At 46.5% G+C, this 27958-nt stretch overlaps 2 protein-coding genes across 3 annotated transcripts; both read right to left on the bottom strand.

Annotated features, from left to right (window-relative positions):
• Positions 1–752: 752 nt before the first annotated feature.
• bub1ba (BUB1 mitotic checkpoint serine/threonine kinase Ba) lies at positions 753–19870 on the bottom strand. Of its 2 annotated transcripts, none has more exons than XM_078173594.1 (16): positions 19780–19870; positions 18723–18783; positions 18304–18485; positions 17667–17758; positions 17229–17332; positions 16561–16637; positions 16413–16441; positions 11150–11192; positions 7564–7764; positions 7328–7489; positions 7099–7193; positions 6828–6980; positions 4009–4145; positions 3753–3906; positions 3545–3660; positions 753–1056 (listed from the first exon to the last, which is right to left on the bottom strand). In XM_078173594.1, the coding sequence occupies exons 2-16, from the start codon at positions 18767–18769 to the stop codon at positions 939–941; spliced, it is 1710 nt and encodes a 569-aa protein (XP_078029720.1). In that variant the 5' UTR covers positions 18770–18783; positions 19780–19870; the 3' UTR covers positions 753–938. The 2 variants fall into 2 exon arrangements, with proteins under 2 accessions (XP_078029720.1, XP_078029721.1); XM_078173595.1 differs by having other exon boundaries at positions 7328–7465.
• Positions 19871–20408: 538 nt separating this feature from the next.
• On the bottom strand, positions 20409–26456 carry LOC117271099 (protein phosphatase 1 regulatory subunit 14B-like). Its single transcript, XM_033649200.2, has 4 exons — positions 26199–26456; positions 24029–24112; positions 23917–23949; positions 20409–21236 (listed from the first exon to the last, which is right to left on the bottom strand). Exons 1-4 carry the CDS (start codon positions 26448–26450, stop codon positions 21180–21182), a joined length of 426 nt encoding a protein of 141 aa, XP_033505091.1. The 5' UTR covers positions 26451–26456; the 3' UTR covers positions 20409–21179.
• Between the last annotated feature and the right edge of the window lie 1502 nt (positions 26457–27958).

Below are 27958 nucleotides of genomic sequence, written 5' to 3'. Positions count from 1 at the left end.
GTGAATATTGTTCTAATAAATTTGACTGACAGCTTTATGAACACATGAACTATCAGAAGATTATAAAATCTGAGTCGATGTTTTCACTTCACTGAGCCGACAAAACTACATTTATGTTTTACAACTTTAACCCTTCAGTGACTCGCGTGAAGTTACCGAGACGATCACACACTGAGCCTTATTGATTACTGATCAGACCCAAAGACAACACACACACACACACACACACACACACACAGATAAAGAGCTCAGTAAAAACACAGGTGATGAAACAAAGACAGGTGAGGAGGTTTCTCTCTCTCTGTGTGTGTCTCTGCAGGCTGCAGCATGTCTCGCCGTCCCCTCAGGCGCAGGAAGGCAGTGACTCAACACACTGACTGCGTTCACTTCAGTTTACAGGACGAAGGTAACGTCTCTGTTACAGGATCAGTCTGAGTGAGATTCACACTAACATTCAGAACATCCACACAGCAGTGAAGGTACAACACAGTGATGTTGTCCTGAGTGGAGAATGAAGCCACACCCCCTGTGTGTGATGTCATCTGTAGGCTTGTTGTGGTACAGTCCAGCAGTGCGTGCATGTTAGTGCATGTGTGTCTCTGTGTGTGTGTCCCAACAGCAGGCTAAACAAGTGCCGCTCTGCACTGGGCTCATACGGCGATTAACTGCTGACAAAGGCAGCGGCGTTGTTGTAAAGTGTAGCGCCCACCTTTCAGGTATGACAATTTACACTTCATGACATCCAGCTGTAGTTTTAATATAAAACACCTTTATTGATTCCTTATTGTTTTAACATTTCATTACAGACACTTAGATTAAATTCTGTCCCATCATCATTGATGTAGGAGAAACAGAGGAAGATCCTATGACAAACTTTTTATTAACTTCGATATGAAAACAAAGACACGTGAAGACAAACAGAATAAATACTCGATGTTTCAGTGGTAAAGTGTCAACAGCTGCTCCGTCAGCTCCAACAGGACGGACGACGGTGAACGACCACCGGCATTCAGCAGTGAGCGGAAAAACCGCCTCCACATCCTGGAAAACATGTCGCTGCACAGAGAGGAAGGTTTATTACTCCCATGTCCAATTTAAACCAGATTTAACACATCAAATAAACTAGGTTTAACAGGTGGAAAAAAAACAGGTGTAACACATGAAATAAACCAGGTTTAACACATGAAATAAACCAGGTTTAACGGGTGAAAGAAACCAGGTCTAACGGGTGAAAGAAACCAGGTGTAACACATGAAATAAACTAGGTTTAACAGGTGAAAAAAACCAGGTGTAACACATGAAATAAACCAGGTTTAACACATGAAATAAACCAGGTTTAACGGGTGAAAGAAACCAGGTTTATCAGGTGAAATAAACCAGGTTTAACACATGAAATAAACTAGGTTTAACAGGTGAAAGAAACCAGGTTTAACACGTCAAATAAACTAGGTTTAACGGGTGAAAGAAACCAGGTTTAACGGGTGAAAGAAACCACGTTTAACACATGAAATAAACCAGGTTTAACACGTCAAATAAACCAGGTTTAACAGGTGAAATAAACCAGGTTTAACACGTCAAATAAACTAGGTTTAACGGGTGAAAGAAACCAGGTTTAACGGGTGAAATAAACCAGGTTTAACAGGTGAAATAAACTAGGTTTAACAGGTGAAAGAAACCAGGTTTAACGGGTGAAATAAACCAGGTTTAACAGGTGACATAATCCAGGTTTAACACGTCAAATAAACTAGGTTTAACGGGTGAAATAAACCAGGATTAACGTGTGAAATAAACCAGGTTTAACACATGAAATAAACCAGGTTTAACAGGTGAAATAAACCAGTTTTAACAGGTGAAAGAAACCAGGTCTAACAGGTGAAATAAACCAAGATTAACAGGTGAAATAAACCAGGTTTAATGGGTGAAATAAACCAGGTTTAACAGGTGAAAGAAACCAGGTTTATCAGGTGAAAGAAACCAGGTTTAACCCATGAAATAAACCAGGTTTAACGGGTGAAATAAACCAGGTTTATCAGGTGAAATAAACCAGGTTTAACAGGTGAAAGAAACCAGGTTTATCAGGTGAAATAAACCAGGTTTAACACATGAAATAAACTAGGTTTAACAGGTGAAATAAACCAGGATTAACGGGTGAAAGAAACCAGGATTAACGTGTGAAATAAACCAGGTTTAACACATGAAATAAACCAGGTTTAACAGGTGAAAGAAACCAGGATTAACGGGTGAAATAAACCAGGATTAACAGGTGAAATAAACCAGGTTTAATGTGTGAAAGAAACCAGGTTTAACGGGTGAAATAAACCAGGTTTATCAGGTGAAATAAACCAGGTTTAACGGGTGAAATAAACCAGGTTTAACGGGTGACATAAACCAGGTTTAACACATGAAATAAACCAGGTTTAACAGGTGAAAGAAACCAGGTTTAATGGGTGAAAGAAACCAGGTTTAACGGGTGACATAAACCAGGTTTATCAGGTGAAATAAACCAGGTTTAACACATGAAATAAACCAGGTTTAACAGGTGAAATAAACCAGGATTAACAGGTGAAATAAACCAGGATTAACGTGTGAAATAAACTAGGTTTAACAGGTGAAATAAACCAGGTTTAACGGGTGAAAGAAACCAGGTTTATCAGGTGAAATAAACCAGGTTTAACAGGTGAAATAAACCAGGATTAACGTGTGAAATAAACCAGGTTTAACAGGTGAAATAAAACAGGTTTAACAGGTGAAAGAAACCAGGATTAACAGATGAAATAAACCAGGTTTATCAAGTGAAATAAACCAGGTTTAACGGGTGAAATAAACCAGGTTTAACAGGTGAAATAAACCAGGTTTATCAGGTGAAATAAACCAGGATTAACACATGAAATAAACCAGGTTTAACAGGTGAAAGAAACCAGGATTAACGTGTGAAATAAACCAGGTTTAACACATGAAATAAACCAGGTTTAACAGGTGAAAGAAACCAGGATTAACGGGGGAAAGAAACCAGGTTTAACGGGTGAAATAAACCAGGTTTAACAGGTGAAATAAACCAGGTTTAACAGGTGAAAGAAACCAGGATTAACGGGTGAAATAAACCAGGTTAATCAGGTGAAATAAACCAGGTTTAACAGGTGAAAGAAACCAGGTTTAACAGGTGAAAGAAACCAGGTTTAACAGGTGAAATAAACCAGGTTTAACAGGTGACATAATCCAGGTTTAACGGGTGAAATAAACCAGGTTTAACAGGTGAAATAAACCAGGTTTAACGGGTGAAATAAACCAGGTTTATCAGGTGAAATAAACCAGGTTTAACAGGTAAAATAAACCAGGTTTAACGGGTGAAAGAAACCAGGTTTAACGGGTGAAAGAAACCAGGTTTAACAGGTGATATAATCCAGGTTTAACGGGTGAAATAATCCAGGTTTAACAGGTGATATAATCCAGGTTTAACAGGTGATATAATCCAGGTTTAATGGGTGAAATAAACCAGGTTTAACAGGTGAAATCAACCAGGTAAATGAGGTCTAACAGTTGTTACCAGGGTTCGTCTCCACTGAAGCACTCTGCTGTCCAGCCGTTGGCGTCTTTCACTGGGACCATCTTGCTGTTGGTCAGCAGCAGGTGGACAGTTTCAGCCAGGCCCACCAGGTCCACCTGACAGATAGAGAGGGGAGGGGTTAGTATCTACCAATCCCAGTGAAGGAGGCGGGGTCTGTGCAGAGTGGACAGATGTGTTGTGGGGGTACCAGCTGTGGCGTGTCGGTTGGCTGCAGCAGACCCAGACTGATGTAAGTCTGAGCTGAGGGGACCTGCTGGACGGATCCGATGACACCCTGGAGGTCCAGATCCACCGAGGACGACCAGTCCACCGGAAACACCCAGTCAGGAATCAGGAAACCTCTGAGGGAACAACAAGGATCAAACACAAACAACAGGGTCAATGAGACTCGTGTTTACTGTGAGGCTCAGTCATGACCCCCCCCCCCCCCCCCCCCGACCTACCTTTGAGAACAGGTGAGGATGTTTGGCTGCAGCGCTCCATGCAACAGCCTGCAGCAGTGAAGCTGTGACACCAGCTGCAGCAGGCCTACAGCTTTATAACCCACCGACACCTCACTGGTAACACACTCTGTCAGCTCCTACACACACACACACACACACACATACTTTTGGTATTAGAACTGGGAGGACATATTTATTGATTTCCTTTACTAAAACTGTTCTCCATTTCAAACACGAACTTTATTCTAAGGCTAAGGGCCAGTCCCAATACCCCCCTTAGCCCTATCCCTTGGCCCTACCCCTACATTTGTGTGTTCCTGCGAGGGGTAGTGGTTAGGCTGACCAAACGTCCTCTTTTGCCCGGACATGTCCACTTTTCACATCCCGTCCAGGGCGCCCGGGGGATTTTTATAAACTGATGATAATGTCCGGTTTTCCGTGTGTTTGTGTGTGTGTTAGAGTGTGGCACGGGCCACTTATTTCTGTCTGAACCTGAACCGAGCCCGACATTATTTAATGACCAAAGCACTGAGTCTGTGTCACACAATTGTTATGGTTACAGGCTATTTAACAGGCCAGGCAAATAAAACAAAATAAGATAAAATATGAAAAACCTGTCTTCCTCTTTTATTTTATTTTCAGCGTTTAATCAAGGCGGAGGCGGGCGGCTGGAGGTCCGAGACTTCCAGAGAGGGGAGAGGTAGAAACAAACAGCCAGTGTGTGTGTCTGTGTGTGTTATGTTCAGGTGTTGTCATGTAAATAACAGTGCCCAAGCAACAAACAGGACAGACAATAGGATTTTATTTATTTTTACAATACATTTTCACTGAAAGCTGACCGAATCCGACCCGAGCTCGAATACAATTTATACACTTTTGACTGAACCCGGCCGACCCGTCGGGTAGGCCTACTGTTGGGACCCGTCGGGCTCGGATCGCCACACTCTAGTGTGTGTATGTGTCCCCTATCTATAGAGGCCTATCTGAATTTCTGTCTTTGAGAGATATTATTTTGTAATATAACTGAATTTTCTATCCATACATATAAATTTTAAATATATTAAAATTATAAGGCATCTTTGAGTAAACTGCGAGTATCATTTAAGTAGGCTATGTCGTGGCTGGCCGAGTGTCCTCTTTTTTGGAAATCAAAATATGGTCACCCTAGTAGTGGTGTCCCAATTCGTTTTTGCATGTAGGGGTAGGGGGCATAACGAGGGGTAGTGGTGTCCCAATTCCTTTTTGCGTGTAGGGGTAGGGGGCATAACGAGGGGTAGTGGGTATGAAACTAGCCCTTCGGAGCGAGGGATTTCAGATGCTGACTTGCCAGCGAGGGGTAGACGTCGCCATGGCTACCACCAAGCAAGAGATGGGGACAAAAGTTAATACATAGCTAACGTTACCATCGTCGGGTTGCTTGTTAGCTAGCTAGCTAGCTTGCAAAATTGTTGGATTTTTCACATTACGATAACACGTTAGCTAGCTAGCAGAAGTTCCCTGTCGTCTGCAGTTCATCAAACGAAGCATGATGAATGCGGCAAACGCGATCAGTAGGGTGAACTCAACCAGAGACTCCATTGTAGATGCCGGTTGGAAATGTAGATGGCTCGCAGCTTCCTGTTTAAAATAGTTACGTATGCATGAACGTAACTGGTGCGCTGACGTAGTGAGTGGTGTCCCAATTCCTAGGGAAAGGTTTCAACTCCTACCCCTCGTTGCTTCATTTTGAGGGCCAAGGAGTAGTGGGCAAGGGGGGTTATTGAGATTGGGCCTAAATCATTCAAACCATTTTTCAAAATCATCTTTGAGAAAAAGTTCCTGCAGTGCAAGTGTGGTGTTAGGTTTGTGTCTCCGCAGTGCAAGTGTGGTGTTAGGTTTGTGTCCCCGCAGTGTCAGGTTTGTGTCCCTGCAGTGCCAGTGTGGTGTTAGGTTTGTGTCCCCGCAGTGCAAGTGTGGTGTTAGGTTTGTGTCCCTGCAGTGCAAGTGTGGTGTTAGGTTTGTGTCCCCGCAGTGTCAGCGTGGTGTTAGATTTGTGTCCCCGCAGTGTCAGCGTGGTGTTAGGTTTGTGTCCCTGCAGTGCCAGCGTGGTGTCAGGTTTGTGTCCCTGCAGTGTCAGCGTGGTGTCAGGTTTGTGTCCCTGCAGTGTCAGCGTGGTGTCAGGTTTGTGTCCCTGCAGTGTCAGCGTGGTGTTAGGTTTGTGTCCCCGCAGTGTCAGCGTGGTGTTAGGTTTGTGTCCCTGCAGTGCCAGTGTGGTGTCAGGTTTGTGTCCCTGCAGTGTCAGGTTTGTGTCCCTGCATTGCCAGGTTTGTGTCCCCGCAGTGTCAGTGTGGTGTCAGGTTTGTGTCCCTGCAGTGCCAGTGTGGTGTCAGGTTTGTGTCCCTGCAGTGTCAGGTTTGTGTCCCTGCATTGCCAGGTTTGCGTCCCCGCAGTGTCAGTGTGGTGTCAGGTTTGTGTCCCTGCATTGCCAGGTTTGTGTCCCCGCAGTGTCAGTGTGGTGTCAGGTTTGTGTCCCTGCAGTGTCAGTGTGGCATCAGGTTTGTGTCCCCGCAGTGCAAGTGTGGTGTTAGGTTTGTGTCCCTGCATTGCCAGGTTTGTGTCTCTGCAGTGTCAGTGTGGCATCAGGTTTGTGTCCCCGCAGTGCCAGTGTCCTCACTGCGTCATCACTGCGGAGCAGCACAATTAATCATATAATAATAACAATCATGACTTTGGCTCCTCAGGATTATTTGACGGTGATCTGTTGTGATGTTGTCTCCTAATAGGATGATAGGATGCAAACCTGAGGACCTGAACGGGGACCTGAACAGGAAGTGACTCACAGTGAACATGTGACCCGCTGGGCTGGAGTAGACGGTGACACAGCCGTCCAGGAACAGGAAACAGCTGATCAGAGGAAGACTCTCTGCGCTGGGCGAGTTCGCCTTCAGACGCTGAAACTGGTGGAAGTCCCAGGTGGTGGAGCAGCTGTCCACCTGCAGCAGGTAAACACAGGAGACAGCACCTGTCACCATGGAGACCAGGACCCTGATGCCCACAGCTGTGAGGACGTGTCCCCCCAAAGTGAACATGTGAATGAATGTGCAGCTTCACCTTGAGGACAGCGTATCCGTCCTCTGTCGCTCCTTTATAGACGGAGAAACTTCCTCCATCCACAACTCTGGAGTAGACGTGATACAGCTCGCCCCCTGGTGGACACAACACACCATCAATAATCAATAATCAATAACCTGTGATCAATAATCCATAATAACAGCTGCTGGTAGAAGGATCTGTTCAGATGGACGTGATAATCGATCGGGTGATGTGAATGTAATGTTACCCAGCATCACACAGCTGTGCTCCTCCACAGCAGGAAGTGGGCGGGACTCTGAGTGGAAGTCTGGACAGGAAGTGACATCACAGAGGTCCAGCAGATGTCGCTGCACATCCGGGTCACATGGATCCACAACGCCCCCCACTGCCACAGAGACATCACAACCAACTGTTATAATCACTCTAATGAGATTCATAACTCAGTGACTCACAGAGAGGTGTGGGCGGAGTCAGTTTACTCACCTGGTGATGGAGCCTGCTGCTCCTGCTGCTCCTGCTGCTCCTGGTCCTCCTGCAGTGGACTACAAAGTCCAGCTGACAGCAAGCTGGCCTCCACACTTGTCTCCTGGATGGGACTCAACTTGTCTCTGATTTTGGACACTGGTTTGGAGACGGTGGGGGGACAGGAGGTCTGGAGGTCTTCAGTCGTCCCCCCATGATGATCTGACAGAGCCGACAGTCCTGTTAGGCTCAGGTGGTATCGCTCTCTCTCTCTGTCCCCTCTCTGTCCTCTGCCTGTCCCCTCTCTGTCCTCTCTCTCTGTCCTCTCTCTCTGTCCTCTCCGTTCTCTTTCTCTGTCCTCTGCCTGTCCCCTCTCTGTCCTCTGCCTGTCCTCTCTCTCTGTCCCCTCTCTGTCCTCTGCCTGTCCTCTCTCTCTGTCCCCTCTCTGTCCTCTCTCTCTGTCCCCTCTCTGTCCCCTGCCTGTCCTCTCTCTCTCTCTGTCCCCTCTATGTCCCCTCTCTCTGTCATCTTTCTCTGTCCTCTTCCTGTCCTCTCTCTCTGTCCCCTCTCTGTCCTCTCTCTCTGTCCTCTCTCTGTCCCCTCTCTGTCCTCTGCCTGTCCCCTCTCTCTGTCCTCTGCCTGTCCCCTCTGTCCTCTTTCTCTGTCCTCTGCCTGTCCCCTCTCTGTCCTCTCTCTCTGTCCCCTCTCTGTCCTCTCCCTGTCCCCTCTCTGTCCTCTCTCTCTGTCCCCTCTCTGTCCTCTCCCTGTCCCCTCTCTGTCCCCTCTCTCTGTCCTCTGCCTGTCCCCTCTGTTCTCTTTCTCTGTCCTCTGCCTGTCCCCTCTCTGTCCTCTCTCTCTGTCCCCTCTCTGTCCTCTCCCTGTCCCCTCTCTCTGTCCTCTGCCTGTCCCCTCTCTCTGTCTTCTGCCTGTCCCCTCTCTGTCCTCTCTCTCTGTCCTCTCTCTGTCCTCTGCCTGTCCTCTCTCTCTGTCCCCTCTCTATCCTCTGCCTGTCCTCTCTCTCTGTCCCCTCTCTGTCATCTTTCTCTGTCCTCTCCCTGTCCTCTCTCTCTGTCCTCTGCCTGTCCTCTCTCTCTGTCCCCTCTCTGTCCTCTCTCTCTGTCCCCTCTCTGTCCTCTCTCCCTGTCCCCTCTCTGTTCTCTCTCTCTGTCCTCTCTCTGTCCCCTGCCTGTCCCCTCTCTCTGTCTTCTGCCTGTCCCCTCTCTGTCCTCTCTCCCTGTCCTCTCTCTCTGTCCTTTTTCTCTGTCCTCTGCCTGTCCCCTCTCTGTCCTCTCTCTCTGTCCTCTCTCTGTCATCTCTCCCTGTCCTCTCTCTGTCCTCTCCCTGTCCTCTCTCTGTCCTCTCTCCCTGTCCTCTCTCTCTGTCCTCTCCCTGTCCTCTCTCTGTCATCTCTCCCTGTCCTCTCTCTGTCCTCTCTCTCTGTCCTCTCTCTGTCCTCTCTCCCTGTCCTCTCTCTCTGTCCTCTCTCCCTGTCTTCTCTCTGTCCTCTCTCCCTGTCCTCTCTCTGTCCTCTCTCCCTGTCCTCTCTCTCTGTCCTCTCTCCCTGTCCTCTCCCTGTCCTCTCTCCCTGTCCTCTCTCCCTATCCTCTCTCCCTGTCCTCTCCCTGTCCTCTCTCTGTCCTCTCCCTGTCCTCTCTCTGTCCCCTCTCTCTGTCTTCTGCCTGTCCCCTCTCTGTCCTCTCCCTGTCCTCTCTCTCTGTCCTTTTTCTCTGTCCTCTGCCTGTCCCCTCTCTGTCCTCTCTCCCTGTCCTCTCTCTCTGTCCTCTCCCTGTCCTCTCTCTCTGTCCTCTCTCTGTCCTCTCTCCCTGTCCCCTCTCTGTCCTCTCCCTGTCCTCTCTCTGTCCCCTGCCTGTCCCCTCTCTCTGTCTTCTGCCTGTCCCCTCTCTGTCCTCTCTCTCTGTCCTTTTTCTCTGTCCTCTGCCTGTCCCCTCTCTGTCCTCTCTCCCTGTCCTCTCTCTCTGTCCTCTCTCCCTGTCCTCTCTCTGTCCTCTCTCCCTGTCCTCTCTCTGTCCTCTCTCTGTCCTCTCTCTCTGTCCTCTCTCCCTGTCCTCTCTCTCTGTCCTCTCTCTGTCCTCTCTCCCTGTCCTCTCTCTGTCCTCTCTCTGTCCTCTCTCTCTGTCCTCTCTCTCTGTCCTCTCTCCCTGTCCTCTCTCTCTGTCCTCTCTCCCTGTCCTCTCCCTGTCCTCTCTCCCTGTCCTCTCTCTCTGTCCTCTCTCTGTCCTCTCTCTCTGTCCTCTCTCCCTGTCCTCTCTCCCTGTCCTCTCTCTCTGTCCTCTCTCTGTCCTCTCTCCCTGTCCTCTCTCTGTCCTCTCTCCCTGTCCTCTCCCTGTCCTCTCTCTCTGTCCTCTCTCCCTGTCCTCTCTCTCTGTCCTCTCCCTCTGTCCTCTCTCCCTGTCCTCTCTCTCTGTCCTCTCTCCCTGTCCTCTCTCTCTGTCCTCTCCCTGTCCTCTCTCTCTGTCCTCTCCCTGTCCTCTCTCTGTCCTCTCTCCCTGTCCTCTCTCTGTCCTCTCTCCCTGTCCTCTCTTCCTGTCCCCTCTCCCTGTCCTCTCTCTGTCCTCTCTCCCTGTCCTCTCTCTGTCCTCTCTCTCTGTCCTCTCTCCCTGTCCTCTCCCTGTCCTCTCTCCCTGTCCTCTCTCTCTGTCCTCTCTCTGTCCTCTCTCCCTGTCCTCTCTCCCTGTCCTCTCTCTCTGTCCTCTTTCTCTGTCCTCTCTCCCTGTCCTCTCTCTGTCCTCTCTCTCTCTGTCCTCTCTCCCTGTCCTCTTTCTGTCCTCTCTCCCTGTCCTCTCTCCCTGTCCTCTCTCTGTCCTCTCTCTCTGTCCTCTCTCCGTTCTCTCTCTCTGTCCTCTCTCCCTGTCCTCTCTCCCTGTCCTCTCTCTCTGTCCTCTCTCTGTCCTCTCTCCCTGTCCTCTCTCCGTCCTCTCTCTCTGTCCTCTCTCCCTGTCCTCTCTCCGTTCTCTCTCTCTGTCCTCTCTCCCTGTCCTCTCTCTCTGTCCTCTCTCCCTGTCCTCTCTCCCTGTCCTCTCTCTGTCCTCTCTCTCTGTCCTCTCTCCGTTCTCTCTCTCTGTCCTCTCTCTGTCCTCTCTCCCTGTCCTCTCTCTGTCCTCTCTCCCTGTCCTCTCTCCCTGTCCTCTTTCTGTCCTCTCTCCGTCCTCTCTCTCTGTCCTCTCTCCCTGTCCTCTCCCTGTCCTCTCTCTCTGTCCTCTCTCTGTCCTCTCTCTCTGTCCTCTCCGTTCTCTCTCCCTGTCCTCTCTCCCTGTCCTCTCTCCCTGTCCTCTCTCTCTGTCCTCTCTCTCTGTCCTCTCTCCCTGTCCTCTGCTTGACACAGTTCAGCTGTTTACAGTTGGGTCCTGATAAAGTTAATGTCAGTTCAGCAGCCTCCTGCACCACACTGCTCTCTGGTGGTGTGAGGTATGAACTACATCTACAGCCTCTCCTCTCAGTCAAGTAGTTATTTTAAGGTTAGTTTAGTTTTACTTCTACTTGAGTCAGTATCATAACAGAGTAGGGATACTTTTACTCAAGTAGTTTTCATCAGTCAGCGTGTGAAGGTCAGAACAGACGATGTTAAAGTTCACAGACTGAATCTCACCTGCAGCTGTGTCACAGTCCAGAGAGACGAGCTCTGCTGCAGTCTGTAGACGAAAAACACAACATGTGAAGACTGAAGGCTGGATTACTGTAACTCTCTATTATCAGGTAGCTCTAGTAAGTCCTTAAAAACTCTCCAGCTAATTCAGAATGCAGCAGCACGTGTACTAACAGGAACTAAGAAACAAGATCATATTTCTCCTGTTTTAGCTTCTCTGCACTGGCTCCCTGTAAAATCCAGAATTGAATTTAAAATCCTACTGTTAACTTATAAAGCTCTAAATGGTCAAGCTCCGTCATATCTTAGAGAGCTCATAGTGCCATATTATCCCACCAGAACACTGCGCTCTGAGAACGCAGGGTTACTCGTGGTCCCTAAAGTCTCCAAAAGTAGATCAGGAGCCAGAGCCTTCAGCTATCAGGCTCCTCTCCTGTGGAATCATCTTCCTGTTACGGTCCGGGAGGCAGACACCGTCTCCACATTTAAGACTAGACTTAAGACTTTCCTCTTTGATAAAGCTTATAGTTAGGGCTGGCTCAGGCTTGCCCTGTACCAGCCCCTAGTTAGGCTGACTTAGGCCTAGTCTGCCGGAGGACCCCCCTATAATACACCGGGCACCTTCTCTCCTTCTCTCTCTCTCTCTCTCTCTCTCTCTCTCTCTCTCTCTCTCTCTCTCTCTCTCGTATTCTATTACTGCATCTTGCTAACTCGGCCATTCTGGATGTCACTAACTCGGCTTCTTCTCCGGAGCCTTTGTGCTCCACTGTCTCTCAGATTAACTCATATCACAGCGGTGCCTGGACAGCGTGACGTGTGTGGTTGTGCTGCTGCCGTGGTCCTGCCAGATGCCTCCTGCTGCTGCTGCCATCATTAGTCATTAGTCATACTTCTACTGTTATTATACACATATGACTATTGTCACACATGTATACTGCCAGATATTAATACATACTTTCAACATATTGTACCACAGTAGCCAGAACTATAACTATAATATTATTACTTTCATTAATGTTGTTGTAAGCTACTGTCATTACCTGCATCTCTCTCTCTCTGTCTCTCTCTCTCTCTCTCTGTCTCTCTCTGTCTCATTGTGTCATATGGATTACTGTTAATTTATTATGCTGATCTGTTCTGTACGACATCTATTGCACGTCTGTCCGTCCTGGAAGAGGGATCCCTCCTCAGTTGCTCTTCCTGAGGTTTCTACTGTTTTTTTCCCTGTTAAAGGGTTTTTTTGGGGAGTTTTTCCTGATCAGCTGTGAGGGTCATAAGGACAGAGGGATGTCGTATGCTGTAAAGCCCTGTGAGGCAAATTGTGATTTGTGATATTGGGCTTTATAAATAAAATTGAAAATTGAATTGAATTGAAGAGAGACTCCATCCATCCATCCATCCATCCATCCATCCATCATCTATCCTTCCATCCATCATCCATCCATCCATCGATCATCCACCCATCCATCATCATCCAGCATCCATCAATCATCCAACCATCATCCATCCATCATCCATCCATCCATCATCCATCCTCCATCCATCCATCATCCATCCATCCATCCATCAATCATCCATCCATCCATCATCTATCCTTCCATCCATCATCTATCCTTCCATCCATCCATCATCCATCAATCATCCATCCATCATCCATCCATCATCTATCCTTCCATCCATCATCCATCCATCCATCGATCATCCACCCATCCATCATCATCCAGCATCCATCAATCATCCAACCATCATCCATCCATCATCCATCCATCCATCATCCATCCTCCATCCATCCATCATCCATCCATCCATCCATCAATCATCCATCCATCCATCATCTATCCTTCCATCCATCATCTATCCTTCCATCCATCCATCATCCATCAATCATCCATCCATCATCCATCCATCATCTATCCTTCCATCCATAATCCATCCATTTATCCATCATCCATCCATCCATCATCCATAATCTATCCATCTATCCATCATCCATCCATCCATCCATCCATCAATCATCCATCCATCATCTATCCTTCCATCCATAATCCATCCATCTATCCATCATCCATCCATCCATCATCCATAATCCATCCATCTATCCATCATCCATCCATCCTCCATCCATCCATCATCCATCCATCATCTATCCTTCCATCCATCATCCATCAATCATCCATCCATCATCCATCCTTCCATCCATAATCCATCCATCTATCCATCATCCATCCATCCATCATCCATAATCTATCCATCTATCCATCATCCATCCATCCATCCATCCATCCATCAATCATCCATCCATCATCCATCCATCATCTATCCTTCCATCCATAATCCATCCATCTATCCATCATCCATCCATCCATCATCCATAATCCATCCATCTATCCATCATCCATCCATCCTCCATCCATCCATCATCATCCATCCATCCATCCATCCATCCATCATCTATCCTTCCATCCATCATCCATCAATCATCCATCCATCATCTATCCTTCCATCCATCATCCATCCATCCATCGATCATCCACCCATCCATCATCATCCAGCATCCATCAATCATCCAACCATCATCCATCCATCCATCCATCCATCAATCCATCCATCCTCCATCCATCCATCCATCCATCATCCATCCATCCATCCATCCTCCATCCATCCATCCATCCATCCATCATCCATCAATCATCCATCCATCCATCATCTATCCTTCCATCCATCATCCATCAATCATCCATCATCATCTATCCTCCCATCCATAATCCATCCATCTATCATCATCCATCCATCCATCCATCCATCATATATCCTTCCATCCATCATCCATCAATCATCCATCCATCATCCATCCATCATCTATCCTTCCATCCATAATCCATCCATCTATCCATCATCCATCCATCCATCATCCATAATCCATCCATCTATCCATCATCCATCCATCCATCATCCATCCATCCATCATCTATCCTTCCATCCATCATCCATCCATCCATCGATCATCCACCCATCCATCATCATCCAGCATCCATCAATCATCCAACCATCATCCATCCATCCATCATCCATCCATCCATCATCCATCCATCCATCCATCCTCCATCCATCCATCATCCATCCATCCATCCATCCATCATCCATCAATCATCCATCCATCCATCATCTATCCTTCCATCCATCATCTATCCTTCCATCCATCATCCATCAATCATCCATCCATCATCCATCCATCATCTATCCTTCCATCCATAATCCATCCATCCATCCATCATCCATAATCTATCCATCTATCCATCATCCATCCATCCATCAATCATCCATCCATCATCCATCCATCATCTATCCTTCCATCCATAATCCATCCATCTATCCATCATCCATCCATCCATCATCCATAATCCATCCATCTATCCATCATCCATCCATCCATCCATCATCTATTCTTCCATCCATCATCCATCAATCATCCATCCATCATCTATCCTTCCATCCATAATCCATCCATCTATCCATCATCCATCCATCCATCATCCATAATCCATCCATCTATCCATCATCCATCCATCCATCATCCATCCATCCATCATCTATCCTTCCATCCATCATCCATCCATCCATCGATCATCCACCCATCCATCATCATCCAGCATCCATCAATCATCCAACCATCATCCATCCATCCATCCATCATCCATCCATCCATCAATCCATCCATCCATCCTCCATCCATCCATCATCCATCAATCATCCATCCATCCATCATCTATCCTTCCATCCATCATCTATCCTTCCATCCATCATCCATCAATCATCCATCAATCATCCATCCATCATCTATCCTTCCATCCATAAACCATCCATCTATCCATCATCCATCCATCCATCATCCATAATCCATCCATCTATCCATCATCCATCCATCCATCCATCAATCATCCATCCATCATCCATCCATCATCTATCCTTCCATCCATAATCCATCCATCTATCCATCATCCATCCATCCATCATCCATAATCCATCCATCTATCCATCATCCATCCATCCTCCATCATCCATCCATCATCCATCAATCATCCATCCATCCATCATCTATCCTTCCATCCATCATCTATCCTTCCATCCATCATCCATCCATCATCCATCCATCATCTATCCTTCCATCCATCCATAATCCATCCATCTATCCATCATCCATCCATCCATCATCCATAATCCATCCATCTATCCATCCATCCATCCATCCATCCATCAATCATCCATCCATCATCTATCCTTCCATCCATAATCCATCCATCTATCCATCATCCATCCATCCATCATCCATAATCCATCCATCTATCCATCATCCATCCATCCATCCATCCATCATCTATCCTTCCATCCATCATCCATCCATCCATCGATCATCCACCCATCCATCATCATCCAGCATCCATCAATCATCCAACCATCATCCATCCATCATCCATCCATCCATCATCCATCCATCCATCCATCCATCATCCATCCATCCATCAATCCATCCATCCATCCTCCATCCATCCATCATCCATCCATCATCTATCCATCATCTATCCTTCCATCCATAATCCATCCATCCATCCATCCATCATCCATAATCCATCCATCTATCTATCCATCCATCATCTATCCTTCCATCCATCATCCATCCATCCATCATCCACCCATCCATCATCATCCAGCATCCATCAATCATCCATCCATCTATCCATCCATCATCCATCCATCATCTATACTTCCATCCATCATCCATCAATCATCCATCAATCATCCATCCATCATCCATCCATCCATCATCCATCCATCCATCATCCATCAATCATCCATCAATCATCCATCCATCATCCATCCATCATCCATCCATCCATCAATCATCCATCCATCCATCCATCCATCATCTATCCTTCCATCCATCATCCATCCATCATCCATCAATCATCCATCCATCATCTATCCTTCCATCCATAATCCATCCATCCATCCATCATCCATAATCCATAATCCATCCATCTATCCATCATCCATCCATCCATCATCTATCCTTCCATCCATCATCCATCCATCCATCGATCATCCACCCATCCATCATCATCCAGCATCCATCAATCATCCAACCATCATCCATCCATCCATCATCCATCCTCCATCCATCCATCCATCCTCCATCCATCCATCCATCCATCCATCATCCAGTTTCATGTGTACGATGTGATGTGTTGATGTTCTTAAAGGAACAAACCTGAGAGAGTTCAGATGTACCGACTCCACCTGAGAGACAAAACACACATCAGAGCCACAGTGAGAACAGCAGGGGCTCACCTGGACCAGAGACTCACCTGGACCAGAGGCTCACCTGGACCAGGGACTCACCTGGACCAGAAACTCACCTGATCGTGGATACTGGATCCGTAGACACAGTCTAAAAACATCGTCCTGCAGCTCATCTGGAGATGTTTCAGAGTTTCTGTTTGAGGGTGAAACATTAACATATGAAGAGTTCGTTATCACCTGATGATCAGGTAATAATCAGGTGATGATCAGGTGATGATCAGGTAATAATCAGGTGATGATCAGGTAATAATCAGGTGATGATCAGGTAATAATCAGGTGATGATCAGGTGATGATCAGGTAATAATCAGGTGATGATCAGGTAATAATCAGGTGATGATCAGGTGATGATCAGGTAATAATCAGGTGATGATCAGGTAATAATCAGGTGATGATCAGGTGATGATCAGGTAATAATCAGGTGATGATCAGGTAATAATCAGGTGATGATCAGGTAATAATCAGGTAATAATCAGGTAATAATCAGGTGCTGATCAGGTAATAATCAGGTGATGATCAGGTGATGATCAGGTGATGATCAGGTAATAATCAGGTAATAATCAGGTGCTGATCAGGTAATAATCAGGTGATGATCAGGTGATGATCAGGTAATAATCAGGTGATGATCAGGTGATGATCAGGTGATGATCACCTGATCATCACCTGATGATCACCTGATGATCACCTGATGATCAGGTGATGATCAGGAGAGTGTGTGTTTATTACCCAGCAGGCTGTGCAGCAGCAGGCTGAGGCTCATCATAGATCTGGAAGGAGGAGGCAGCTGCAGGTCCGGCAGAGTCACTGATCTGAGAGGCTTCCTGGTCCACCTGCAGAGACACACACCTGCCTGACATCACCTGAACATGTACCTGTCACAGTCACACCTGTGTGCTGACCCTGATGTCTCAGAGATGTTCTCTGTGAACACTGGCGTCCACCTCAATGGACAGATAACTTATGCTGAGCTCTCTGGTGCAAACTCTCAGTCTGATGCACCTGTGATGTCACACTGTCCTGGAGGTCACCTGTACATCACTGCAGCCAGGTGAGACCTTTAACTAGTGGAGGTCAACAAGGACAAAATTTACAGGTAATAAGTGGGTGCACGCAGCAGCAGGAGGAGGAGGAGGAGGAGGAGGAGTATCAGTATGATCAGTGCACCTGTTGACTCCTCCTGAGCAGCAGAAGTTTCTTCTTGAACTCCAGCTCCTGACTCAGCTGCTCCTTCACCTCCTTCAGCTGCTGCAGCTTTTCTGAAAGACACAAACACATGTGAACGTGTCAGTGAACATGACAGTGAGCGTGTCAGTGAACGTGTCAGTGAGCGTGTCAGTGAATGTGTCAGTGAACGTGACAGTGAACGTGTCAGTGAGCGTGACAGTGAACGTGTCAGTGAACGTGACAGTGAACGTGTCAGTGAGCGTGACAGTGAACGTGTCAGTGAGCGTGTGAGTGAACGTGTCAGTGAGTGTGACAGTGAATGTGACAGTGAACGTGTCAGTGAACATGTCAGTGAATGTGACAGTGAACGTGTCAGTGAGCGTGACAGTGAACGTGTCAGTGAGCGTGTCAGTGAGCGTGACAGTGAACGTGACAGTGAACGTGTCAGTGAGTGTGACAGTGAATGTGACAGTGAACGTGTCAGTGAACATGTCAGTGAATGTGACAGTGAACGTGTCAGTGAGCGTGACAGTGAACGTGTCAGTGAGCGTGTCAGTGAGCATGTCAGTGAACGTGACAGTGAGCGTGACAGTGAACGTGACAGTGAACGTGTCAGTGAGCGTGTCAGTGGACTCACCATCCAGCTGCTGTTTTTGTCGTTGGTTGAATCTTTCGGCTCTCAGCTCTTCGAAGCTGAATTCTATTCCTCCTCTCATCAGCAGCTCTTTACAGTATGCGCTCACCTGAATGGCCCCGCCCTCACCCCGAAGCCCCGCCCCCCTGTCCAGGTGTGCCGACGGCTCGCTCTGATAGGCCGACCTGCAGTCAATAAGGAAACACGTGCAGGAGGTACACTAACAGCTGAGTTTAAATATGAATTAACTGTTTCTGTTTAATATGAGACACATAACATCGACCATCTCGACAGTCTTGTCCTCTGCCGTACTTTGAAAAGCTTGTAATGACACTAAATAAGAGACAATAACCTGTAAACAATCAGCTGGTTATATGAACAAACTACAAAATAAGAATGAGTCCTGTATGTCAAACACTCACTGTATGAGGACAGACGGTCCCACCTGCATCAACAGCCCCTCAGACATGACTGCACCTGGATCTGATGGACCAATCAGAACACAGCAGTCAGTTTCAACCAATCATTCATCAGCTAGAGTGACGTCATCGTCTACAGTCATCAATAACTACTGATCTAAAAACATTAATAACAGAACTAATGGACAGTTAAATAGTTAATAAAATTAAACAGTTTACTCTGTGATATAAATAATATTATAACTTCAGAATGCACAAAATTAATCACAGATAATGTGTTAATAACTTTCAGGTCAGGTATAATATCAGTGTAACGTTTACTGTTAAATCTCTTAAATAACCAGTAAAACACATTAAACAATCAGTAAAATGCCTTAAATATTAATGACCAGTTAAAGGCTTTTAATAACCAGTAAAACACAATAAATAAGCTCAGGTAAAGGACTGACATTTCATAGACACAATTGTTTGCATTATTTTACATGTTTGAAACATGAAATAAACGGATCAATAATGTGCTGGCTGCAGCCTGATGTTCAGCCGCTTTAAAAAACCTTAAATCTGCCTCTGAGAAAAATCTAAGCTGTTTTACCTTCAGCCAGGTGTTTCTGTCACCTGTTTTAAACACGTCATCAGACCTGTTTGAGTGTTGTTCATCAAAACAACAGAACAACGTGTCTGTGTGAAACTACTGTAAACCAAACCTCAGTTTGAGCCAGCATCAGTTCTGAACCCGTCATTCACTCACACAGACGAAACAAACAGACACGTTTACAGTCTGACAGAAGACTGGACGATATAAAGAGTCATGCGATGCGAACCGAACTGAAGAACACTTCATATTATTTCACATTCACATCAAACGTTATTAAATCACGGGCACGTTACTGCCAGCAAACACGTTAACATCTAAATGTCAGTTACTTGACCGGAGTTCGGCGAAGCTGTCAGAGACCGTCTCTGACGCTGTCTGTGTCGTAGCGTCACTTTAAACATGTTTAAATATAAACATCTCGTCACTGTCACGCGCTTTGATAAACACAGAGTTTCCTTTTCTCACCTTAAAGATGAAAATGTCCCAAAATACAAAACTAAATTCAAATCAGCCCGCTGTCAAAGCTGGGTTTAAACTTCCTGCGGCGGCTCTGATTGGACCAGTTCTTTACAGCGATTTATACGTCATTTCCGCTCCGGGTGACTCTTGTTACAGCGCCCCCGCTGGTTGGAAGGTGAACTGCACACTGACAGTGTTTATAAGACACACAAACACAAATAATAATAACACGTGTATAACTCATCATATCAGACACACTCACAGATTCACACTTTATATTTCACATACTGCTGAAACAAACTTCTGTTTGTCCCTTTAAAATATCTGTAAACAAACAGCACGGCAGACTGAAGCACAGTCGTGTTGTTTTATTTTAATTCATTTAATAACTTATATAATAACTGTTGTTATGTATTTAAGACATGTTCTCATTCTGATTTGTCAATAAAGTTCAGGAAGAAAACTAAACATGTCAGACACAAATACTACATGTGATATGAATTATAGTACCGACATATAAATAATCAATACAACATCGTATCATGGTATTTTGTGTGGTGATATTTTATCATTACGCAGACGCCAAAAAATGATTTGATTTGTTCTATTAATTATCAATACTGCAAATACCAATCAAACTTTTGTAGCCTCTCAGAATAATAAATGACTGAAGTGAGACGAACAGACAGAAAACTTTATGTTGTCAGAACAAACTGTTGATGATGACAGAGTGTTCCTTCAGGCAGAGGCGCAGAGACACAGGGGACATACCCCGTCCACCATTTACCACATGTACCCTCTAATGAAAACTGTATAATGGCTTTTATTTTGACAAAATTAAAAACATTTCCACCTTAAAAGGCAAAAACTTATCCAGAAAGCAGGAAATTATGTGTTTGAGGCTCAAAATTTAAATCAAAATGTAAAGTTTTATATGTGTCAACCCCAATATCCAAACAAAACTTTGGGGAAAAAATTTGCAGTTGAAAAAAAAGATAGATTGCAATATATTTTAGTAGACGTTATCCTAACGTATCAGAAAACATTTAAAATCACAATAATTTTGTCTAGTGACTTAAGTGTCATGACAATATCATATCAGACGACCTCTGGAGATTTTATATATGTGTGTAAATATATTATCAAAACAAAATATAAAGTATATTTCACTTTAATCAAAAGTAATAAATCTGACAGATTACTGTGATCATGTTATTATTAATCAATGTAATTAATGTAGTGAAGATGATGAAGTGAGAATCAGATCAGTGATGAAGATCCACCATGGCCGCTGTACAAACATTAACCTCACAGGTATGGAACCATTAAACCAGTAGAGTCCAGTGTTCCAGGATTGAAGTCCCAGTGTGACCCAAGTGTGGCCCCTGAGCCACATGTTGAGGACGTCACTTCTTCATCCTGCGGAGGCCTCTGATCCGGATCAGCAGGTCGTTAATGAAGTCCTGCAGAGAAACACACACAGCAATGATTCACAATGCAGACCTTACTGGTCTGAGTGGTTTCTGACAGTCAGTGACTGGTCCTGTTTCTGATGGTCAGTGACTGGTCCTATTTCTGATGGTCAGTTACTGGTCCTGTTTCTGATGGTCAGTGACTGGTCCTGTGTCTGATGGTCAGTGACTGGTCGGTCAGTGACTGGTCCTGTTTCTGACGGTCAGTGACTGGTCCTGTTTCTGACAGTCAGTTACTGGTCCTGTTTCTGATGGTCAGTGACTGGTCCTGTTTCTGACGGTCAGTGACTGGTCCTATTTCTGATGGTCAGTGACTGGTCCTGTTTCTGACGGTCAATGACTGGTCCTGTTTCTGATGGTCAGTTACTGGTCCTGTTTCTGACGGTCAGTTACTGGTCCTGTTTCTGACGGTCAATGACTGGTCCTGTTTCTGATGGTCAGTTACTGGTCCTGTTTCTGACGGTCAGTTACTGGTCCTGTTTCTGACAGTCAGTGACTGGTCCTGTTTCTGATGGTCAGTTACTGGTCCTGTTTCTGATGATGGTCAGTGACTGGTCCTGTTTCTGATGGTTAGTGACTGGTCCTGTTGCTGATGATGGTCAGTGACTGGTCCTGTTTCTGACGGTCAGTGACTGGTCCTGTTGCTGATGATGGTCAGTGACTGGTCCTGTTTCTGATGGTCAGTGACTGGTCCTGTTTCTGATGGTCAGTGACTGGTCCTGTTTCTGATGGTCAGTTACTGGTCCTGTTTCTGATGATGGTCAGTGACTGGTCCTGTTTCTGATGGTCAGTGATTGGTCCTGTTGCTGATGGTCAGTGACTGGTCCTGTTGCTGATGATGGTCAGTTACTGGTCCTGTTTCTGATGGTCAGTGACTGGTCCTGTTTCTGACGGTCAGTGACTGGTCCTGTTGCTGATGATGGTCAGTGACTGATCCTGTTTCTGATGGTCAGTGACTGGTCCTGTGTCTGACTGTCAGTGACTGGTCGGTCAGTGACTGGTCCTGTTTCTGATGGTCAGTGACTGGTCCTGTTTCTGACAGTCAGTGACTGGTCCTGTTTCTGATGGTCAGTGACTGGTCCTATTTCTGATGGTCAGTGACTGGTCCTGTTTCTGACGGTCAGTGACTGGTCCTGTTTCTGACGGTCAGTGACTGGTCCTGTTTCTGACAGTCAGTGACTGGTCCTGTTTCTGATGGTCAGTGATTGGTCCTGTTTCTGATGGTCAGTTACTGGTCCTGTTTCTGACGGTCAGTTACTGGTCCTGTTTCTGACAGTCAGTGACTGGTCCTGTTTCTGATGGTCAGTTACTGGTCCTGTTTCTGATGATGGTCAGTGACTGGTCCTGTTTCTGATGGTCAGTGATTGGTCCTGTTGCTGATGATGGTCAATGACTGGTCCTGTTTCTGACGGTCAGTGACTGGTCCTGTTGCTGATGATGGTCAGTGACTGGTCCTGTTGCTGATGGTCAGTTACTGGTCCTGTTTCTGACGGTCAGTGACTGGTCCTGTTTCTGATGGTCAGTTACTGGTCCTGTTTCTGATGATGGTCAGTGACTGGTCCTGTTTCTGATGGTCAGTGATTGGTCCTATTGCTGATGGTCAGTGACTGGTCCTGTTTCTGACGGTCAGTTACTGGTCCTGTTGCTGATGATGGTCAGTTACTGGTCCTGTTGCTGATGATGGTCAGTGACTGGTCCTGTTTCTTATGGTCAGTGACTGGTCCTGTTTCTGATGGTCAGTGACTTGTCCTGTTGCTGATGATGGTCAGTGACTGGTCCTGTTTCTGACAGTCAGTGACTGGTCCTGTTTCTGATGATGGTCAGTGACTGGTCCTGTTTCTGACGGTCAGTGACTGGTCCTGTTTCTGACGGTCAGTGACTTGTCCTGTTTCTGATGATGGTCAGTGACTGGTCCTGTTTCTGATGGTCAGTGACTGGTCCTGTTTCTGATGATGGTCAGTGACTGGTCCTGTTTCTGACGGTCAGTGACTGGTCCTGTTTCTGATGATGGTCAGTGACTGGTCCTGTTTCTGACGGTCAGTGACTTGTCCTGTTGCTGATGATGGTCAGTGACTGGTCCTGTTTCTGATGATGGTCAGTGACTGGTCCTGTTTCTGATGATGGTCAGTGACTGGTCCTGTTTCTGACGGTCAGTGACTGGTCCTGTTTCTGACGGTCAGTGACTTGTCCTGTTTCTGATGATGGTCAGTGACTGGTCCTGTTTCTGACGGTCAGTGACTGGTCCTGTTTCTGATGATGGTCAGTGACTGGTCCTGTTTCTGACGGTCAGTGACTGGTCCTGTTTCTGATGATGGTCAGTGACTGGTCCTGTTTCTGACGGTCAGTGACTTGTCCTGTTGCTGATGATGGTCAGTGACTGGTCCTGTTTCTGACGGTCAGTGACTGGTCCTGTTTCTGATGATGGTCAGTGACTGGTCCTGTTTCTGACAGTCAGTGACCAGTCTTGTTTCTGATGGTCAGTGACTGGTCCTGTTTCTGATGGTCAGGTTCAGGATTAAATATCAGAGAATAGTTGTAGCAATCCTACAGATTACTATATTTAAATATTCTTCATGTATTTGTTGACAAACACAGAGGCCTTATTGATTATTATAACCGATCAGAGAGAACATGAAGGAGAGATCTGAAGAGGTAGATGATGAGCTGTTACCTCTGTAGGTTTCTCACACTGCTTAAGAAGTGTCTGTAAGAAAAAGTCAGAGTTATATTTCTGTGTTTCAGCCCACTGATGAGCTTCAGCATAAAAATAATCTGATCCTCACGTTCAGTCTGGATCTCTGGTCAGAGTCGCTCACGTCCAGCAGCTCGTCGATGTCAATGTGCAGCTCAGGGACCTCCTCTTCCTCCTGCAGCACACAGGCTGAGCTGTTAGTCACAGGTCTGATCCCTCAACATGTTCACAGACACACCTGAGATCAAACTGAGCTACACCTGTTCAGTTTAACGCCACAGATGAGTCATGAAGAAGTGTGATCAGCATTAACCACAGCCTGACGGCTCAGGGCCACAGAGAGTTAAACAGTGTGATTACCTAACAGCTAACAAGCCAATAGAGTTAACAGCTAACAAGCCAATAGAGCTAACAGCTAACAAGCCAATAGAGCTAACAGCTAACGAGCCAATAGAGCTAACATCTGATGAGCCAATAGAGCTAACAGCTAACGAGCCAATAGAGCTAACAGCTAACGAGCCAATAGAGCTAACAGCTAATGAGCCAATAGAGCTAACATCTAACGAGCCAATAGAGCTAACATCTGACGAGCCAATAGAGCTAACAGCTAACGAGCCAATAGAGCTAACAGCTAACAAGCCAATAGAGTTAACAGCTAACAAGCCAATAGAGCTAACAGCTAATGAGCTAATAGAGCTAACAGCTAACATGCTAACAGAGCTAACATCTGACGAGCCAATAGAGCTAACAGCTAACGAGCTAATAGAGCTAACAGCTAACGTGCTAACAGAGCTAACAGCTAACGAGCCAATAGAGCTAACAGCTAACGGAGCTACACACAGCAGAACTGAGGGGAACATGAAGCGTTTAACAGCGAACTGCAGTTTAATGTGACGACACAACAAGTTTATAGTGAATAAATGTTACTGAGGTTCTTCAGCTGAGGAACGTTACTCTGCAGAGGTCACAGATTCTTTAATCAGCGTTTCTGTTTGACTGAACTTCTGTCAGAGAGGAAAGTTACACATACTGTGATTACAAAATGTACGTTATTTACAATATTCTATTCTTTTCTATTCTATGATATATGATATGATATGATATGATATGATATGATATGATATATTATAGTGATGAAGTGAATTTAAGTTTGGCTGGTTGCTGCGGTCACCTTAAATTAATTAATTCTGTTCCTCAGTAAACATCAGGAGGTCAAACACCTGCAGTCATAACTGACGTCAGCTGGATTAATGTGTGTGTGTGTTTAAGTTTAAGTTTATTCTCTTTATTAATCCCCCTGAGGAGAAATTCAATGTTTTTACCCTTGCTTGTCAATTAAACACAGTCCGAAAGACACACACATGCACAAACAGGACCTATACATGCACACAGTGGAGAGATGTCAGAGTGAGGGGGCTGCCCTTGGTGAGGCGCCCTGAGCGGTTGGGGGGTTCGGTGCCTTGCTCAAGGGCACCTCGGCAGTGCCCAGGAGGTGAACTGGCACCTCTCCAGCCAACAGTCCACGCTCCATATCTTGGTCCGGACGGGGACTCGAACAGGCGACCCTTCGGTTCCCAACCCAAGTCCCTATGGACTGAGCTACTGCCGTGTGTGTGTGTGTGTGTGTGTGTGTGTGTGTGTGTGTGTGTGTGTGTGTGTGTGTGTGTGTGTGTGTGTGTGTGTGTGTGTGTGCTCAGAGCTGCTGACTGCTTCATATTTCAGTTTTAATCCTCTCACAGTTTTACAGTCGTTTAACCTCCCGCAGCTTCGTCTGATGAAACGTCAGCAGGAGGTGATGAAGGAGCTCCGCCCCCTTTAATACCAGCAGGTCCTCTGTGGAGAGGGTGGATGACCTCAGACACCTGGATGACCTCATCACTGAGGCTCTGACCTGGACGCTGTGTTGTGACTCAGTGAGGAAGGCGGAACATCAGTGTGTGTTTGCTGACTGGATGGTTGTGACAGTGGGCGTTCAGCTGCTCATGTGACTCTGGACCAGTTAGAACAATGGGAGCATTGTGGGTAACGTAGTCCTCTATTGTTCAGAAAGCAGAGGTGGGAGTGACCTCTGACCTCTGCAGAATGAAGGTCAGCCGCTTCTCATGAGGGCACAAACTGAAGTCCTCGTCTGCTGATTGGATCGTTAGCTGGACCTTAGTTACTGCTGCTCACCTCTGCTGTGCAGGTGAGACTGTCATCAGACTCATCTGGTCACATGACATCATCAGACTCACCTGGTCACATGACATCATCAGACCCACCTGGTCACAGTCGAACAGCAGCTGCAGCTCTGTCTCCATCCACTGCTCGATGTCCAGCCTCCTCTGCAGCTCTCTGCGGTCGTATTTGATGGTCAGTCTACCGAGACGATGAGGAGGAGGCTGCTCTATCTCCTCCTGCTCCTCTTCCTCCTCCTCAGGGGTCCTAAACATCACTCGAGGATGCTGGGAGCTCAGCTGGACAGTAATGTCTGCTGGGAGGTTGACAGATGACACAGCTCCTGACTGATTCATCGCTTGGCTTCTAAAATCACAGAGATATAAAAACAACACTTGTTTTACTGAGAGTACGAGTGTTTCACTGGACTGTACGCTCTGTACCCTCTGTACGCTCTGTACCCTCTGTACGCTCTGTACGCTCTGTATGCTCTGTACCCTCTGTATGCTCTGTATGCTCTGTACCCTCTGTACGCTCTGTACGCTCTGTACGCTCTGTACCCTCTGTATGCTCTGTACCCTCTGTACGCTCTGTACCCTCTGTACGCTCTGTACCCTCTGTACGCTCTGTACCCTCTGTATGCTCTGTACCCTCTGTATGCTCTGTACCCTCTGTACGCTCTGTACGCTCTGTACGCTCTGTACGCTCTGTATGCTCTGTATGCTCTGTACCCTCTGTACGCTCTGTATGCTCTGTACGCTCTGTACCCTCTGTACGCTCTGTATGCTCTGTACGCTCTGTACCCTCTGTACCCTCTGTATGCTCTGTATGCTCTGTACCCTCTGTACGCTCTGTATGCTCTGTACGCTCTGTACCCTCTGTACGCTCTGTATGCTCTGTACGCTCTGTACCCTCTGTACCCTCTGTATGCTCTGTATGCTCTGTACCCTCTGTACGCTCTGTATGCTCTGTACGCTCTGTACCCTCTGTACCCTCTGTATGCTCTGTATGCTCTGTACCCTCTGTACGCTCTGTACCCTCTGTACGCTCTGTACCCTCTGTATGCTCTGTACCCTCTGTACGCTCTGTATGCTCTGTACCCTCTGTACGCTCTGTACCCTCTGTACGCTCTGTACCCTCTGTATGCTCTGTACCCTCTGTACGCTCTGTATGCTCTGTACGCTCTGTACCCTCTGTACCCTCTGTATGCTCTGTATGCTCTGTACGCTCTGTACACTCTGTACGCTCTGTACGCTCTGTACACTCTGTATGCTCTGTACACTCTGTACCCTCTGTACACTCTGTACGCTCTGTACCCTCTGTATGCTCTGTACCCTCTGTACACTCTGTACGCTCTGTACACTCTGTACCCTCTGTACGCTCTGTATGCTCTGTACACTCTGTACGCTCTGTACACTCTGTACACTCTGTACGCTCTGTATGCTCTGTATGCTCTGTACGCTCTGTATGCTCTGTACACTCTGTACGCTCTGTATGCTCTGTACACTCTGTACGCTCTGTACGCTCTGTATGCTCTGTACACTCTGTACACTCTGTACACTCTGTATGCTCTGTACACTCTGTACACTCTGTACACTCTGTATGCTCTGTATGCTCTGTACACTCTGTACGCTCTGTACACTCTGTATGCTCTGTACACTCTGTACACTCTGTACGCTCTGTACGCTCTGTACGCTCTGTATGCTCTGTACCCTCTGTACGCTCTGTACACTCTGTACGCTCTGTATGCTCTGTACACTCTGTACGCTCTGTACGCTCTGTACACTCTGTACGCTCTGTACACTCTGTATGCTCTGTACACTCTGTACGCTCTGTACACTCTGTATGCTCTGTACCCTCTGTA

The sequence above is a fragment of the Epinephelus lanceolatus genome, chromosome 13 (genome assembly GCF_041903045.1).
Source record: "Epinephelus lanceolatus isolate andai-2023 chromosome 13, ASM4190304v1, whole genome shotgun sequence".
Taxonomy (NCBI): Eukaryota; Metazoa; Chordata; class Actinopteri; order Perciformes; family Serranidae; genus Epinephelus; species Epinephelus lanceolatus.
Note: the sequence above shows the minus strand (reverse complement) of the source record. Positions and strands in the feature narration are given on the sequence as shown.